Source organism: Megalops cyprinoides, chromosome 1 (assembly GCF_013368585.1).
Source record: "Megalops cyprinoides isolate fMegCyp1 chromosome 1, fMegCyp1.pri, whole genome shotgun sequence".
NCBI classification, from domain to species: domain Eukaryota; kingdom Metazoa; phylum Chordata; class Actinopteri; order Elopiformes; family Megalopidae; genus Megalops; species Megalops cyprinoides.
This window is the reverse complement of record NC_050583.1, coordinates 21,063,321-21,080,126: the sequence shown is the minus strand read 5'-3', so window position 1 is coordinate 21,080,126 and position 16,806 is coordinate 21,063,321. Positions and strand designations below refer to the sequence as shown.

Below are 16,806 nucleotides of genomic sequence, written 5' to 3'. Positions count from 1 at the left end.
ACCCTTTTAAATTGTCTTCAGCGAGTCAGCAATATTAATAGGCTACAGCTGTAATTAGCGTCTTATCTTGATCGTCCCATCTGCTCTGTGAGCCAGTATAGGCTGAGAGCATTGACTGAGGGTTTTTTTTTTTTTAATGTAATTCATCTTTTTGATGTGCGTTTTTTAAAGCGGGGCTTTGTTCTGTAAAGGGGAAGGGAAGCCGATGTGTCTCCATAGAGCTGTGCAAACAGCTGGAAATGGGATTGCCGGATGGCCGCTCTGCGGTGCGTCCCGTGATTGATTAAGGTGCAGATAAGATGTGGGCTGAAGACCCCGAGCGCTTTTGTGCAGGGTGGTAGTAACTGATGAGTAACGGCTGAGTCTAATGTGAAAGGCGGGCTGCGCGCTGCTGTTCTTTGTCGCTGGTGGTTAAAAGATAAAGTGAGAAAGCATTACGTTGCTTCCCTAAATCCACTGTGGCGTGGTGACTTCAGCGTATGAGTACACCTAATTGCTTGAAGTGGGAGGACGGCGTGATGTAACTTGTGGAAGCGTATTCCCTGCCAGAGCCGTGTCATTGAACCCAATCAAAGCCGATTCAGAGGAAATTTGTAAGATCAACATAAAGGCGTCAGAATAACTTACTCAATTAGAAGTCATGGTCTGGAAAAAGAGTATTAACTAGGGTGAGGTGAGTAAAGCCCAGAGATGAGTGGATGACTGAACATGTATAGATAGGTAGGTTTACTGCTTCTGCTTGTCTGAACTCTGAACTGCAGCGAGGACTCCGCTCAAGGCGCACTGCACGTTTATGGGTGTACATGCTGAACTTCGAGGTGACCGAGAGGCATGTCAATCCTCTCATCTGTGGCGCTTCAGCAGGCTCTTTTTGAAGCTTTTCCAGCCTCTCCATTCTGAAGTGAAACATCAGATGGTTGACATGTTTTGCAGTCCAGACCAAAAAATAAATAAATAGATAAAATGAATTCGGCCTTGCCATTCCTTTCATCCTTCTGTTATTGAACATGTAATTGTGTCGGTTCTCTACTTGCAGTGTATTTTTTTTTTTAATTCATTTTTCAAAAGGCTCTGATTTCTGTTTCACTGAATGGTTTGTACTAGCAGCTTCTCAATTACTTAACTGTGTTTGTCTTCAAAGGGGCAACAAGCTTGTACCGTGCTCCTTTTGTGAAATTGAAAGTGGAAATCCGGGTATATAGCACTTTACTTCAAAGTGCATCTTCAGTGTTTTGGTCACCCGCTCCTTATTGTTCAGAATGTTTTGAGAGGGGAAGCAGTGTGTTTGTGAAAGGCTTTGGTGAGCTGAAGGACTCTGGTTGTCTTGTTTCCTTTTCCATGGGTGTGTTTTCAGGCCTCACCCTGCCCTGTGTCCCTATGTGGCCTGTCCTTTGACTCCAGTAACCTTTGATGCTAACAAACAATCTCCCCAGGAGACTGAAACTGACAGTTTTGCCATCTAACATGGCAACAGCCTAATAAAAGAAGCTCTTACAATACTTCCCCCCCCCCTTTAAGCAGCTCTACAATCTAAAAAGTCTGACTTATTTTCTTGACAGAATAACTTGTGTCATTATTGTAATACATGAGAGCGGGTAGCTATTTTTATATTGTGATCCAATGGTAAAGCTGGCTGATTGCGGCACTCACAGCGGCGGCGGAGTGACGTCCCGCGGAACAGGCGCACATGAAAGAGCTGCGCCCAGCAAGGGCAGAATGAAGCGAGGGAGCTGCTCTTTTTAAACTGATGACAAGGCTCTGTCAGAAGAGGGGATGAAATGCCTTCCACTGCTGACTATCACGGCACAATGAGATTATTCAGCACGTCTCTGCCACAGCTCAGATTAAATTTCGGTTTTCGGGGGAGCGGAGTGGAAACATAGTCCCAATCACGTCCCAGGCAGGGAGGGCGACCGCCGTCGCGGGGTGAATTGGAGCAGCCAGTGGAGGGCTAAGTGGAGAGCCACTAAGATTTACTGATTAGGTCTGAGGATGCCAAGGAGGCCTGTGTCCCCCCCGTAAGATGATCTTTCACAAGACTGTTGTGTGGAAACCCTGCAGGGCCCAGCGACAATATTGTCTTTAATTAAAGCCAGGGGGGCTCTGATGGATCGGGGCCATAATTGCAGAAGAACAAAGGCCAATGCTGCCCACTCCAAATGCTGTCCTCTTTGCACCCCATTCAGCCCTTTTAATGTCCTCTGACCTGGCTGCAGAGGTTGACCCCGGGTCAGGGGGTTAATGAACTGCCCTCTGATGCGGGGGGGGGTCAGTCCAATCACTCAATGTCTGTGAGGTTGGTGCTGGTGTCAGAAGGGAGGGGGAAACTAGACGACCGCAAGGCCTGTGGGAAAACCAAACTTTTAACTTGCCGTGACTCTTGTTTTCCGGGCGCTGGAAAAACACTGACCCTCTGCCTACCTCAACGAATCAACGCTCCGGCAGGTGTCACCTAGGTCCTTTTACTTGGTTACTTGTTTAAGTTCTGCTGGAACCCTTGAAGAAATGACACCTTACTTTGAATGGCTCGTTTCTGAGCCTCACTGAGCCTAGTAGTGCTTTTAAGAGAGGATAGGTTTACAGCGGTGTTCAGCTGGTCAAAGCCATCCCGCTTCCCTACAGTGTGCCACATTAGGCCTATACACACCAATACACAGAGCTCATCTTTTCTCTCCCCCCTCGAAAATAAGTTGTCAGCTACAGTGACAACATTGCACTTGAAAAGGTTGCCTGTGTATGCATGCACGTTCGCCCGGTCCGATTGTGTGGCCGTCGTGCATGACGGTCCAAGGAGAAGAGGATTTAATTGCTCTACGGCTTCCTCTCTGTGCAGTCATTGTGTGGAACACAGAACCTGGTATTCATTGCTCCCCTGAATGGTCTTAAAGGAGCAATTTGTCTGTAATTACCTTAATCAGAGGCAGGAGGCTAAAGAGACAGGACAGCTGGGGATCCCTCTTACTTTGTAAATATGAAAGAGTAGTTACTCAAGGGAATCACTCCTAATCTGGTTTGCGCTGCATACGTACACGGTTGTCAGAGCCGAGCTGTTGGAATGGGATGAGGGTAATTACGTTTTGCCCCTCTGATAGGGGGGCAACGGCTGTCTTAACCTCTGAGCGCTTGCACAACCAAGACGCATTCTTCAGAATAAATCGGAATGAGCAGCTTGTTGTGACAGAATGCAAACAGCCCTTTGTCATTGGACTGTGACAAGGAGCTGCGGCTGCTTAGCGCCAGAGGAGCTCCGAGGATCATATCAGGAGAGTGAATGAAGTAGTCATGGTGCAGAGTTTGGGTATTATTTGGATATTAAATGGATATTATTAGTTAGTAAGTTTTTTACTGTATCTGGGTTTTTAAAAGAATTATGCTTTAGTTGAGGTTTCTGTAATTGTCAGTCTTATAGTCTTGTTGACATGTTTCTCTAAAGGTCATAGGTTTGAAGGTTCGCAATGGGCAAGGGGCCACCTTTCAATTTGACACCTTTGTTTATGGACCTGTAAATGGGAAAAAAAAAACAATATCACTCAGAAGGGGAGTACTCCTTTCTGGCTGAAGCTGAGCAAGTGAAACAAGTGAAGTCATTTCATCAGTACTCAATTGTTAAAAGTGATATCACACCCTAATTGTTTGTCTGGTCCTGTGTCTTTTTCAGAGTTATTGGGCTCCACAAAGAGACTGAATATCAACTATCAAGATTCAGATGGGTAAGTGCCTGGCAGTGACACACATTCATGGCATTACAGAAGGCTGTAGGCTAGTGTTATGTACACTAGTATTTGTGTCACTAAGGTGACCAACAAGAAAGTTTCCCTGTCTGACTTTCCACTGTGTTGGTCGTGCAGCATCATTTTCATTAACCAAATTCTCTTCCTGTGGTGATGCATGGTGTTCCTTTGATGCTGGATGGCATTCTACTGGGCTCATAAAAATACCTTAGCTCAGATACCTTCCACACCCCATTGCCAGTCGTAAACAGTCAAATATTCACCAGTATATGACTACGTGGTCACGTCCCTCGCTTCCTGCTTTTGAGGCAAGGCGGCGTCAGGGAATTCAAAGGTTCCATGTAAACCCTCAACCCCTCCCTGCCTTGCTTGTCTCCTCTAGCCTGCTCGTGTCTCGCTCCGTGCGGCCCATGCAGTCCCAGTTGCAAGACTGTGGAGATAAGAATTGCGCACACCTCTACGTGACAGACTGCCAGCACATTGTGCACCCTGTGAGAAATCACCAGCTGAATCTCTGAAAGGCAGGGCGTCTACGTCTCCCGACATTCCTAAGGGAGATAGACCAAGGCCTGCACTCTCCGTGGCGGTTTCACCTCTCGCCTCAGTTTATTTGCTGTGGAGGGGAATGTACACTCAAGCAAGAGAAGATAAATAAAACCCGCTATGCTGACTACTTTGCAGAGCCCGCGGTGCAGAACCGGAAATGAGCTGTTGGTGAGGGAAATGTCACACACGTACACACACGCAGGTGCGAGCATTATTGGTCCCCTTCCCCAAAACCACTGTGTGCTAATTAAAGCACACTTTTCAGTGCACTGGAATATGTTTTAGGCATTTCACTGTCAGTATATAGTGGCCCTGCTGCAACTCTCTATGTGCCGGGGGCCTTTGTAGAGGGATCCAGTGTGATGTAGTGAAGGAGGCGGGTGGGTGCTGAGTGGGGGGGGGGGGGTGTGAACTGGGGGGTTTGGGGTAGGCGTGGGGCCGTGGTAAATAGATCCGCGTGAGCATGCTTAATTGTGTCCACAGGAAAACCGGACGTGTCGTCGCAGAAAGCTGCAGCCCTTGCGCTTTCGTTTCTGTATTCCCAAAGGCATTGCTAACTACAGACCTCCCCCGTTACCTCGTGTGATGCTGAAAGTGCTGACTTCAAAACGCTTTTGTTTTCCCATTAGCAGATCAGCAGGATCGGCTTTCTTTCTCTTGTGTGATATTTTCTTGTTACAGTATGACAGTAGATGTTATGACTCCAGTCTCAGACATCGGCGTTCGGAATCTCAGTCACGTCTTGAGCTGATAAGATACCCCAGATTTCTTCCGTGGACATTCTGGTTGAGTGCATCATAGATAATGAATACTGCGTATCTTTAAACTGCATTTAGTACTGAAGCTCTGCCGAACAGAAAATGAAAGAGTGAATGACCTGGGAGTGGAATAACCAGGTAGAGAGGAGTGCTTTTCTCAAAGCTGACACAAGACTACTGTGTGAATGAGGCTTGTGTCTGGCACATTAAAGCAGGCACTTTGGCTGCATTTTTAGTGCTTGTTTTGTTGTGTTTACAAGTCTTCTCTTTTTATGAGCATTCCAGTGAACGTAGTAAGTTCAGCAGTGGGTCGGGGAGATGGGGAGGGAGGGGCGGACCAGAACTGATCAGATATGAGTGTTTACAAAGCGGCAGAAAACTTGTTACCCTGGGGACTGCAGCAGAATCCGGGCGTTGGGGCTCACCAAGGAACTGAAAGAATGAGAAAGTTGAAAGCACAGCTTGACGATGTTTGGCCCGAGCATTAGCATGTTTCAGTGCTAATTTGTGCTTTCATGTGTAGTGCGTGGTGCCCCCAACAGCTTCCTCAGGGAGAGCGAGTCACAGACAAGGAGAGCTACTCCATTATTCATCAGTGCTGCTGGCAGTGGAACCACACTGCTCTCTCCCCCAGCCAGTGAGCAGCACTACACACACGCACGCACGCGCACGTACGTACATGCATGGGCACACACACACACACACACACACACACACGCACACACACAGATACACACGATAATAAAAACATGCAAAAAAAAAGAATAAAAGCAGTAACACATGTATGTGCAGACACATACACGCGTGCACACACTAATAAACACATACAGGCATCAGTAAACTAAAACTAAAACTAAATACTAAAACACAAAAACTCATAACCAAAGAATGTGATTGCTTGAATAACAGTGATTATTGTTGGGGCATTCACCTTTAAGACAGGCAGTGTATTGCACAAGTGGAAGACAGATGTCCCCCCCCCCCCCCCCCCAGAGATAGTGTTCTGCTGTGAATTAAAAAAGGAAATTGATAAGGGCTGAAAATAAATGAATATAAGCTTGATAAAATTGGAATATCCCTTACAAAGGCGGCAGTGTTACCAGCCTTAGCCCAGAAAAACATCAGTAGGCATGACTCTGCTCCTAAATATGCACAGGGGTGGAATGGTGATTTGGAACGCAGTGGGCTTCAGGTGAGGACTTGTAGGGAGGGAGTGTCCGTGCATGTGCCTGCGGAAAAACACACTGATTCATCTCTCCTGAAGCGTGTGTCAGGCAGGAGCTGACAGGGTGTGTAGAAGCAAGAACACTGCATCTTCCTGAGGTGTGTCACCCATTCATAAGGTGTCATTAGCATCATCAGGCATGCCCGTACTGTCTGCTGCTTGCTAGTGTGTGTCTGTGTGTGTCTGTGTGTGTGTCTGTGTGTGTGTCTGTGTGTGTGTGTGTGTTGACAAAGCCGTTGCTTTTTACCAATTCTGCTCCTCCAGAGCCCTGTTGATCAAAGCACATCAGAGGCTTATTGTTGGTGACAGACATTGCCATTCTCAGTATCCACTTCCATGTTAAGAGGCCCTCTCAGATTTTTCTCTGTGCAGTTCTGTGAGCTTCTCCCTGAAGGCCGCGCGCTTGCATAGCGTCGCGTTCAGCGTCCCATGGAGGTCTGGTCTAGTCCAGAAAGTTTTCAGTATCACTTCACAGAAGCGCTTCGTTCCCTGCGGACGTCCGAAAAGAACGTCATACTTCTTGTGACTTGGTTTGGTGTGGGGTACGTTTCCATGGAAAAGGCCACTGGAATGCTGGAGTCTGAATGGAGACCTCGGTGCGTGGGAGATTGGACAGAGCCCTGCCCATTGTGTGGAGTCCACACAGGGCCCCTCTGTGCGCCTTCTTCAAAAAATCCCTGGCATCTGAAGAAAAGAAGCGAAAAAATCTGACGTTGATTAAACTCTGACATTAAATCGACAATCCGAAAATGGGTGATTCCTTCTGGAAGTCAGCCGTGATGGAGATGTGCCAGTCTTTTATGAAGAAAGCCTCTCATTAGAATTTACATTGTATTTTTACTGAACCAGAATGCCTTGGACCTAATATCCTACTGTGACTCTTATGATGGGATCTGTTTCATAGGCGGTATACACATAACTGGCTAATAATTTTACTGGCACTGAGTGCAGTTTGCCTTTCATGCAGTTTGGCCTTTAGTTGAAAGACGCTTTATATGCATCAGAGTCTCATCAACTTTTAAAAGGTCCATTTCTGTTTGCTCTTTGTGATAAAGACCAGCATGCCTGAGTGTACCAGCGTGCCTTTTAAACATTTAGAGGCATTTTGAGACGTTTTTGCCAGGACCACTGAGCCAAGGGAAATTCAACGTATTCGCTCTGTAGGATAGAAGTAGGGTCGCTTTCAGTCTTCCTGGCAAGATTGAACTTGCTTTTCTCATATATAAAGCTCAGATATTTTCCAAGCACACACTACTCCAATACCAAATTTCCTAAGTTTTTTTTTTTTGCTGTTGCTGTTATGAACAGAAAGAGCTCCTCCCAAGCAGTGAGCCGCGTTTACGAAGCCTTTATGAAACGGTGATAAAACTGGGTTACACACATCAAAGATGTTGATTTTGGTGTAAGACAGCCTCTTTACTGCTCTTCAGCATGCGGTCCCTGCTTGTATCCCAGTTCGGTTTTCTGTCACGAGCTGCACACTGAGACATTTGCGCTCCCGGGCCAGTCAGCGTTCGTCCTGTGCACTGACACATACACACTGTCATCCTTCCGTAGCGGCAGTCGCTACCTCTTTGGTCTTCATGTGCTCCGCGTCAGGACGTGCTTGAGCGCCGTTGTGTGACTCTCCCTGTCAGCTCTTTGTCGTTCGCTCCGTGGAATGTTAAAAGACCTATCAGAGCGGCATTAATGGCTTCATTACAGAGCCGAACAGGTATTTGTAACTAGAATGAACAGGCCAGGCGACAGCACATAGCCCTGAGGCACAGCCATTCTGATGTTGATTGTAGGTGAAAATTCAGCATGAAGTCATCCCTGCTCTGATATGTCTGTTAAAAAAAAAAAAAACATGACTCTGACATACAGTCAGACAACACGAGACAGTAGTCTCCCATCAAAGAAGTCTCTTGGAGTGGCAGGTGGTGAGAGAAGGCTGTTTTTGGAGAGGGGTTTTGACACAATGAACACAATGCGTCATGTCCCAGGTGCGAGGAGGTGCGGATTCGGCCTCTCTCCTGTTACACATTCCCCGGAACACATCTTCTCCCGCTTCTTGGATGATCTCACTGCCGCGGGGTGGTAGGATATGGGGGAGCTGGGAAGGGAATGTGGAAGGATTACTGAAAGGAGAGGAGAGGACTCCCCTCTCTATCCCTCAGTCCTTGCACTGAGATCTCTAGCACTCGGGCAGGCTGGTGGGGGCTGCCGTGTCAGCCGTGGCTTGCTGTTTCTTAAGAGCCTGACCTCTGTGAAACAGAGTGAGAGTACCTCAGGGAGTGGGGGGGGGTTGGAGTGGTGCGCAGGGAGGCGAGCCCTCTCTCAGCAGAACACTGAGCTCTTTCATGGGCTCGCAGCACCGGGGTCTCTGCCTTGCCAAAGCTGTGGTAGGGGAGAGGGGCGCAGGCCACACAGAGGCCAATTGTGTCCCTTGGGCCTCTCACCTCCGCGCTGACGTGCTCACTCACACCCCGGTCCCACGCTTCAACTCGCGCTGGCCCCGCTCCTCCTGCCGTGCTGCTTTCCCTAAGCGCTCATTGAGGCCGAGAGCGTAAATGGGCAGGAGAGAGGCTCACCTCCCCTCCGCATCAAACGCAGCCAGCGCCGGTCTGTGTCCCGCAGCAAGACCCGGAAGAGGTCAGGGAGGGGATGGGATGCGCCCTGTCAGTCATTGCGGAGGTGGAATTTTTGGGCTCCGGGTGCCTTTGTGTGCGTGTACAGTATGCGTGCGTGTGCGTGCGTGCCCGAGTGCCGAGCGCAGCGCAGATCATTATCCTCTAGCCTGTGTGTGCATGCTGTGGGGCTCCTGTCATGGCAATGTGATATGTGTGTGTGTGGAGAAGCTTTGGAAGGCCACACTGAGGTTAACAAACAGTCACCAGTCACCATGAGTCAACACTCGCTCAGCACAGAGCATGTGAGGGCCTGTGAGAGAGAGAGAGAGGGAGGGAGAGAGAGGGTGGAGGGAGGAGAGAGTAAGACAGGACATGGAAGCAACCAAGTCAAGCTGCCAAAGATACCTCACCGACCTGGATTTTCAGGAAGCAGGACAGATTATTCTTAGGAAGATCTAGTAATCTTGAGGGGCCTGAGAAGTTTCTAGAGAGCGGTTTAGCGTAGGGGCTTGTTTTCTGTTTGTTTTGACTGGTGATGTCTTTGCACTTTGGACTGAGCTTTTGAAAGCTGTCTTTTGCTGTCTTGTTAAGCAGATATTTGCTCATCCCTTATCCACCATCACACACAGCATTGCTGAGCTGATTTCCAGTGATTGTGGCCTTTTTTCTACTGTTCATTTTTTTTTTCATGTTTATACATTATATTTACACCTGTCAGCTGCCTATTACTTTGTTATTAATTTCTCATGCCATTAAAGGACACAGGTGTTTTGTTGCTCAACATTGACAGCACCTGCTTTGTGTCAAGACAATATAAAACACGAGCATCCTGGTTACACTAGGCTATCCTGGTTACATTACACCACACTCTCTCACTTTCATTAGAAGTTCAAGTTTAATAGTGCAGTTTGCACGGGAACAGCACGCTGACAGATGGGCCAGGTTTTTGTCTTCATGAAATCCTGCCACCCTAAATACTTAATACAGTTACACAACAAGCCTATTGAACGTCCTCAGACAAGAGAATTGTGTTTGAAGAGCCACACCACTGAGGGATGTGGAGCGCTTCTGCTCTAATACATTTTTCATTCCAAATTATTTTTATCACAGCGAGCCAGAGAGGCTGCTGCAGGACATGTTTCGGGATTAGAGCCTGCTCATTAGACCCCCGCTCGCGGTCCTCAAACGCGGATGTCTGCCCGAGTGCTGGAGGAAGGCTGCCTAAGCTCCGGCAAATGAAGCCGAAATTAAAAAATAATCAACTTGTTCTGACACACATTATGACAACTCCATTGTGCTGCTGCGTGGGCCGACGTCAGAAATGCGCTGTATCGCTGTCCCCGCCACTGCAGGGGCAGAGTAAACCTCAGCTGAACCCGGTTTCCTGAAGAACGTCGAGAGCGCCGCATACCGAGCGCCTTCGCATCATTTTCCCTCTCATCTAGAATTTCCCCAAGCTCTTGCCTCACACCGCACTCCTCAAGAAAAGAAAAATAAAACAGCCTTGAGTCAGACCGCTTGCTGTAAACATCGGTTTAAACTCCAGAGTGCTGATTTTCTGCTTTCTTTAATTTCCCCGTCTTGTCATTCCTTTTTCTGCACGGCTTTGTGGATGACAGGTACCTCCGCCTTTGACATGAAGGGAGAGATGCTTTGGGGGTGTTGTGGCCCGTGCTCGGTCTGAGATGTGGGAGGTTCTGAGGGGAGATTTATGTGTCGTGTCTCTTTATTTGAGCGGCAGCGGCAGGGCTGTAATTTACCAGTCTTGTTGAGTTCGGCAGTCTGCTTGCGGGACCTCTGCGGGGCACGCGTTCCCTTTGGTGTGCTGACAAACGCCGCTCCCTCACAATGAAAGCAAATTCCACCCCGCAATTTATGCTTTTTAATTTGCCCCTCGGCGGGATGTCGTGCGACTCCCAACGCAACAAACAAACAGCAACACGACACCCGGGGGACTTCCTGCCGGCCTGTCTCAGGCCCACCTCCAGAGCTGTTGAGTTTTTATGTCTCCACGCCTCCCTGGTCCCAGGTAATCATTGGCATCCGGGACCGGCGCTTTCTGCGAGGAACACCGCCCTCAGGAGAGAACGCCGGTGGCCTTCGGCTACAAAATGTAAAGATCAGGTTGAAAAATTTAAGAGCTTTTTTCTTGTACCTGTTACAGTCACAGTCAGCCTCTGATTGAACAGCAGTGAGGTTATATATTGTGCAGTATCGTCCCATTGGAGTGTGCTGCAGTGCTTTGCTGCTCTGGTGCTCTGCCTGTGTGGATGTTCAGTAGCTTTACTGCAGGGTTAAAGGGACTCAGAGTCCCACATCAGTCTGAAAGGAAAGCTGCCTCACCTCCTCTTCCTCTCTCCTCTTCCTCGGCAGGTTTTCGGCGCTGCACCACGCAGCTCTCACGGGCACCACGGACCTCATCTCCCTCCTGCTGGAGGCCCAGGCTACGGTGGACATCAAGGACAGCAACGGTGAGAAATAATTAGGACAGTGACTGCACCCTCCTTGACCCAGCAGCCCATGCACTACACATCACACTTTTTTGCTTTGTTTTTTTTTTTTTTCGAGTGGATTATTCCATTCATGTTTGTGCATAATCATTCATGTTTTGCACTGAAGTTGTCTGCTGTGTAGCACCCATTACAGCGGCTTGGTCTCAGCATCCACATGATCACAGCTCACACAATGACCTCAGGCCGTAAAAGAGCCTGTTGGACAAGGAATGAAAATGTGCTCCTCAATTTGCCTCCTGTTTGCACCATGCAAAAAAGGATCGTCTCTTCACAGTAGTGTTAGAACTCGCTCTGCAGAAATGGGTGTTGGAACAGAGGGAAACCTAAAAGCGCAGCAGAGACCACAGTTTTGCCGACAGTCGTGTCATTTTTAATTAGCGGTATTGATTTGAAGGGAGATGTTTTTCAGTTTTGCAGGCTTGTGATCACACTGCATGATGGTAGCTCTTTTGCTAAAACTCAGGACTCGCAGTGCAGTTTCCGTGGGAGTCCTTGTGATTAAGCGTCTGCCTCTGTGTGTTCGCTTCTGGGTAAATATAGCTCGCTTTCAAAACATTGGGGCAAAATCCAATCTCGGCCTGCAACAAAGTTACCGCGAAAGAGAGGGAGTCGGGTTCGCGCGGCCCTGCCCTGGCTGTGCTGCCTGGCTGTGACAGTGTCTCTGCTGCCCCCTGCAGGAATGCGCCCGCTGCACTACGCGGCCTGGCAGGGCAAGGCCGACTCGGTGCTGATGCTGCTGCGCGCCGGTGCCTCCGTCAACAGCTCCTCGCAGGACGGACAGATCCCGCTGCACCTGGCCGCCCAGTACGGCCACTACGAGGTGGTGAGTACGCGCTGTCCCTCTGCCGCTCACAGCTCTCACAGGGCACTCATCCTTTCTTACACCCTTTCTACACCTCTTACATTATTACATTACATTATTGGCACTGAGCAGACACTCTTATTCAGAGTGGTACAGTTTTTTTTTTACAATGTTATCCATTTATACATCTGGATATTTTTTACTTGTGGGTTAAGTACCTTGCCCAGGGGTACAACAGCAGTGCCCCAGCGGGGAATCGAACATTTCGGTTACAAGACCTGCTCCTTAACCACCATGCTACACTGTCGCCCCTGTGTACACTCATATACATTGTTAGAACGTTCAGAGCCGTGACTGACCTGCCCCTTTTTGTGCTCATCGGTCACTTCTCTAAGTCTCCAAATCCCTCAGGAATTGATTGGAAGCAGAGAATCTGTCGGAGATGTGGAAATCGTGATCACAGAGCCCCGTTGTCAGTTCTGCCGCATCAGTCTCCGTCACGGTGCGGGCTCTTTGAAGCTTGCTGATGCCGCACTTTTGTTTCTTCAATGTCCAGAACATGAGTCACAAGGTTCACTGTGCGTATGAGAAGAGATTGATGCTTGGCTGTTTGCCTCCACGTTCTTCCGTGTCACAGTCAGCAGCTTACTTGCATCTGATCGCTGATACACATTTGATTTTAGTCTTGCATCATGAAAAGGGTAAGATTGAATCGGGGAATATAATATAATGACATTTCTTACTGGCACATTGTCACTAGTGAGTAACAGAATGGTGTCAATAAATGTGAAGTTCAGGGCAAGAATGGGGAACACGTGGCCTTGATTGATTCTTTCTCTTTGCAGTAGTATAGAACAGTGGCAGTAATATGCTTGAAGTGGCCCAGTGTTGGTAGATCCCTGTGGGTGGGTAAACAGGAGATGAATGCCATGGGTATCACAGCTCTAATTTTCAACTGTAAGCCTTGTTACTTTGTAACTGTGCTGTTGTTACTGTACTACTGCCATCAAGTCGAATGGGAGGACCATTGCACAATACCAGTGCTATTTCTGAAAGCAACCTTGCCCGTACGGAGACCTTGATTATCAAGTACCAGCTGATCTGAGCTATTGAATAGAAAGAAAGGCTCTATTCCCAGCCATGTAAAGAACACAGAACTCACAGAAGTCAGAAGCAGTTGATAGGTGAAGATGCCTGGATGCCTGACAACATGCAGTATGAAGTGAAGGTCGGGTGTTTCCTGGGAAGATTCCCTCTGGCGATAATGCCTGAATATGGGCTCCTCCAGCTTTGCAGAACATCCTCACCTGGTCAGTGGAGAAACCAGGATGAGGAGAGAAAGCAAGCAGAAAGGACTGGAATGAGAGGAGCTGGCTTTGACCACTGTATGCAGCGCCTGCGCCCTGCGGTTGGGCTGCTGAGCCGCTGAAGGGCCCGTGGCCTACCCCGGTTTTCAGTGCACTCGGCATGGAGGAGATCTCCCTTATTGCAAACAGATTACTGCTGCCCCCGCACCGCAGCTGCCGGTGCTGCTGCCACTGCTGCTGGTGATGATAGTGATGGCAGCAGTGGCTTAGTGCATGAGCACCACAGCAGTATGCACTTCCTCCAAGATCTGGTGCGGATTACAGCTAAGGTTACGGTCCATGGTCGGGATCCTTTTTAAGGATTTAAATGCGATATCTCGAGTTAAAGAAGAGGGGCTCTTTGAACACCCTACCCACCGACCCTCTTATGTACCCCCCTCTCCGCACGCACATGCACACACACGCACACACACGCACGCACACACATCTGTTAAAGATCTTGGGAGAATAATCCCAGCTCGGTGCTGAACGAGGCATTTGCCTGGAACGGTCAATGCTGAAATCCCTCTGCGGGCAGAGGACCCTTGAAGAGTGTAGCCTTGGACAAGGCAGGAATGGGGGGGGTGGGGGTTGAGGAGGCTTAGAGAGGCTCCAGTGAGAGAAATTAGGGGCTTCCATGAGCTCAGACCTGCTCACTTTACACCGTCAGCCAGATGTTTAGAATGACACGGGGTGTGTTGTTTTTTTTTTTTTTTTTTTTCTCTTCCCTCTAATTGCAGAGCCACAGTCAAAAGAACAGGGGAGGTTAGAGATTTAGTGTTGTACCCTGAAGTCAAAAGCAAGCTGTTTGTAAAACTAAAATTCTGCATTGTATGCCTGAGGCAGCAGACACCTATGTAAGGATCAGGTATTTTACCGTGAGCCAGTACTGCTTACCAGGACATTGTTAAAAACACTCTGAGATAACAAGGAATTCACAGCATTGTTTATGAAACAAAGACTTGCCTGAAAAATACCAATGTGATCTAGTTTGTTAGTGAGTTTCTCGACATGAAAAATTCACATCTTGCGCGTTAGAGCTTTGTGTGGAATTTTTGTGCTTTTTAGCACCTTTTTTGCAGAAAATGTGTTCTCTGTAAGCTTCACCAGATAATGAAATACAGCTGCTGGTCTGCTTTTGCATACTGTGTCCCCTTCCCTCAAAACCTCCCCCACCACATATATGTACATGCACACACATACACACCATGTAGTGCCTACAGTAACCCCAGTGTGTCCTTTCTATATTCCCCAGTCTGAAATGCTGCTCCAGCACCAGTCGAACCCCTGCATTGTCAACAAGGCCAAGAAGACGCCACTGGACCTGGCCTGTGAGTTCGGGAGGCTGAAGGTGAGTCCGAGGGGGAAGGGAGGCGAGACAGGCTATGTGCAAATTGGAAGTGTGTCCCCCCAATTTAAACCAATATGAATGTTTGAATCTTTCCAGAGTTACTGTTTAAGAATCCACAAACATGTTGGAAAGCTGCTGGAAGAGTAGATTTTTCTCCTGGCCAACCTTGAAAAGGGTTCAGTCTAGCCGATGAATGTTTTGCTAGTTTGGTCAAAACAGTGTGCTCCCCTTACATTAACATTTACATGTAGCAGGTGCTCTTATCCAGAGGAACTTATAAAGGTGCATACAAAAAGCTTAGGCTGGGAACAGAGACAATATGAAATCATCAGTCACAGCAAAGTTCCCTTACTGCACAGCTAGTGATGCTGGTTACTCAGTCAGATGACAGCTTTGACACAAAATAAGTTAGCTGGATTGCTCATACACTGTCAGGCTGTGTGTTTAAAATGTCTCTTGCAATTAACTGCAGTTGCTTAATTGTTATCTTGCAATTAACTGTTCGATAGTGCTCTAAACCTAATAATGTATACCTCTCTGAGCCAAGGACTGATGCAGCAGTGAAGCGTAGTGCCTGTGACATGCAACCACATCTATGGCTCATTGACTGCACTGTCTCCATTGTCTTGGAGATGCGGTGGGAATGTGTCTTGCATAACAGTATCTCTGGCAGTAGTTTTTAGACTGGTTGTGGAAGCTGGGTATTAATGTTTCTTTCCTTTTTGTACAAAATTTTATTGAAGAGAGATGTCACAAAAGTATACTTCTTAGTGAAGTGGACTTTTCAAGGAAATCTCTTCTAATGAAGGTCTCAAAAGTAAGAAGATTCATCTAATTGGACTTTTTCAGGAAACAAACGTCCTTGGTATTTGTACAGCATATGTACGTCAGTTTATTCCCTGGGAGTTTGAAGAATTTATATGAGGGATGCAGTGTGCACTTCAAATATGTCACAGTTCTCAGATCAATTACTGGACAGAAATAGGGCTGTTCTACCCAAGAAAATTAGTTTTGGTCACATACGCTGTATTTCAATGCAGTGAGGGTAACAGGATTGTACAGTGGCTTTTTTTGAAAGCGGGCAATAAGCCTAGTTTGAAATACATACCATGCTAACTTCTCCCTAACCGGATTTGCCAGAAAAGTCCTCTCATAAGTTGGATTTCTTCTTAATCTGTTGCCTCCATGCATTTGAACACATATAAATATGAGGCACAGGAAACACAAACTTGTGGTGGAAAGTGGTCCATTGGCTTGATTTTAATTACAGTTGGGATATCTTTAGAAACCTGGTGCTCAGTTGCTGGGCTACTGCGGAATTCTGTCACTGTGCCCTGTGTGTGACAGCTGTTGTGCCTTGGTGCCAGGGCGTGGCGTGGGCAACTGGCCTATGACCCGCCCCTCTCCATCCGTCTGCTGAAGTTTCTTTTGTGAGCACATGGTCACCTGCACCAGGTTGCAGTTTATGTGATCTGTTATTGAAGGATTTTAGAGTGTGAAATACTGGCACACATTTGTGTCATTAATGAAATCTCTTCCCCCCACCTCACTTTTCTCTTTCCCTCCCCCTCTCTCACTCTGTCATTTTCTCTCTCTGGCTGTCTCTTGTCCCTCTCCTTGTCCCTTTCTCCCTTCCTCTCTCTCTCTCTCTCTCTCTCTCTCTCTCTCTCTCTCTCTTTCTCTCTGTCTCTGTCCCTCTCCTTGTCCCTCTCTCCCTCTCCTCCCTCTCTCTCTCTCTCTCTCTCTCTCCCTCCCTCTCTCCCAGGTTGCTCAGCTGTTGTTGAGCAGTAACATGATTACAGCTCTGTTGGAGGGGGAGAGGAGGGACAGTTCTGACTCTGGCTTCAACACTCCACTCCATCTCGCCGCCCGCAACGGTCACAAGGACATCATCAGGTGAGAGGTCCCTCTTCCTTATCGCA

General features: G+C 47.9%; 1 protein-coding gene across 4 annotated transcripts in view; it reads left to right on the top strand.

The window, feature by feature from the left end:
- The window catches only part of LOC118776860 (caskin-2-like), a 62,868-nt gene that overhangs the window by 26,162 nt on the left and 19,900 nt on the right, over nucleotides 1–16,806 (top strand). For all 4 annotated transcript variants that reach the window (XM_036527495.1, XM_036527486.1, XM_036527478.1 and 1 more), the window contains exons 3-7: nucleotides 3,659–3,710; nucleotides 11,246–11,343; nucleotides 12,063–12,208; nucleotides 14,789–14,884; nucleotides 16,650–16,780. In XM_036527495.1, coding sequence (XP_036383388.1) covers nucleotides 3,659–3,710; nucleotides 11,246–11,343; nucleotides 12,063–12,208; nucleotides 14,789–14,884; nucleotides 16,650–16,780 — 523 coding nt within the window. The remainder of the gene's footprint in view (nucleotides 1–3,658; nucleotides 3,711–11,245; nucleotides 11,344–12,062; nucleotides 12,209–14,788; nucleotides 14,885–16,649; nucleotides 16,781–16,806) is intronic.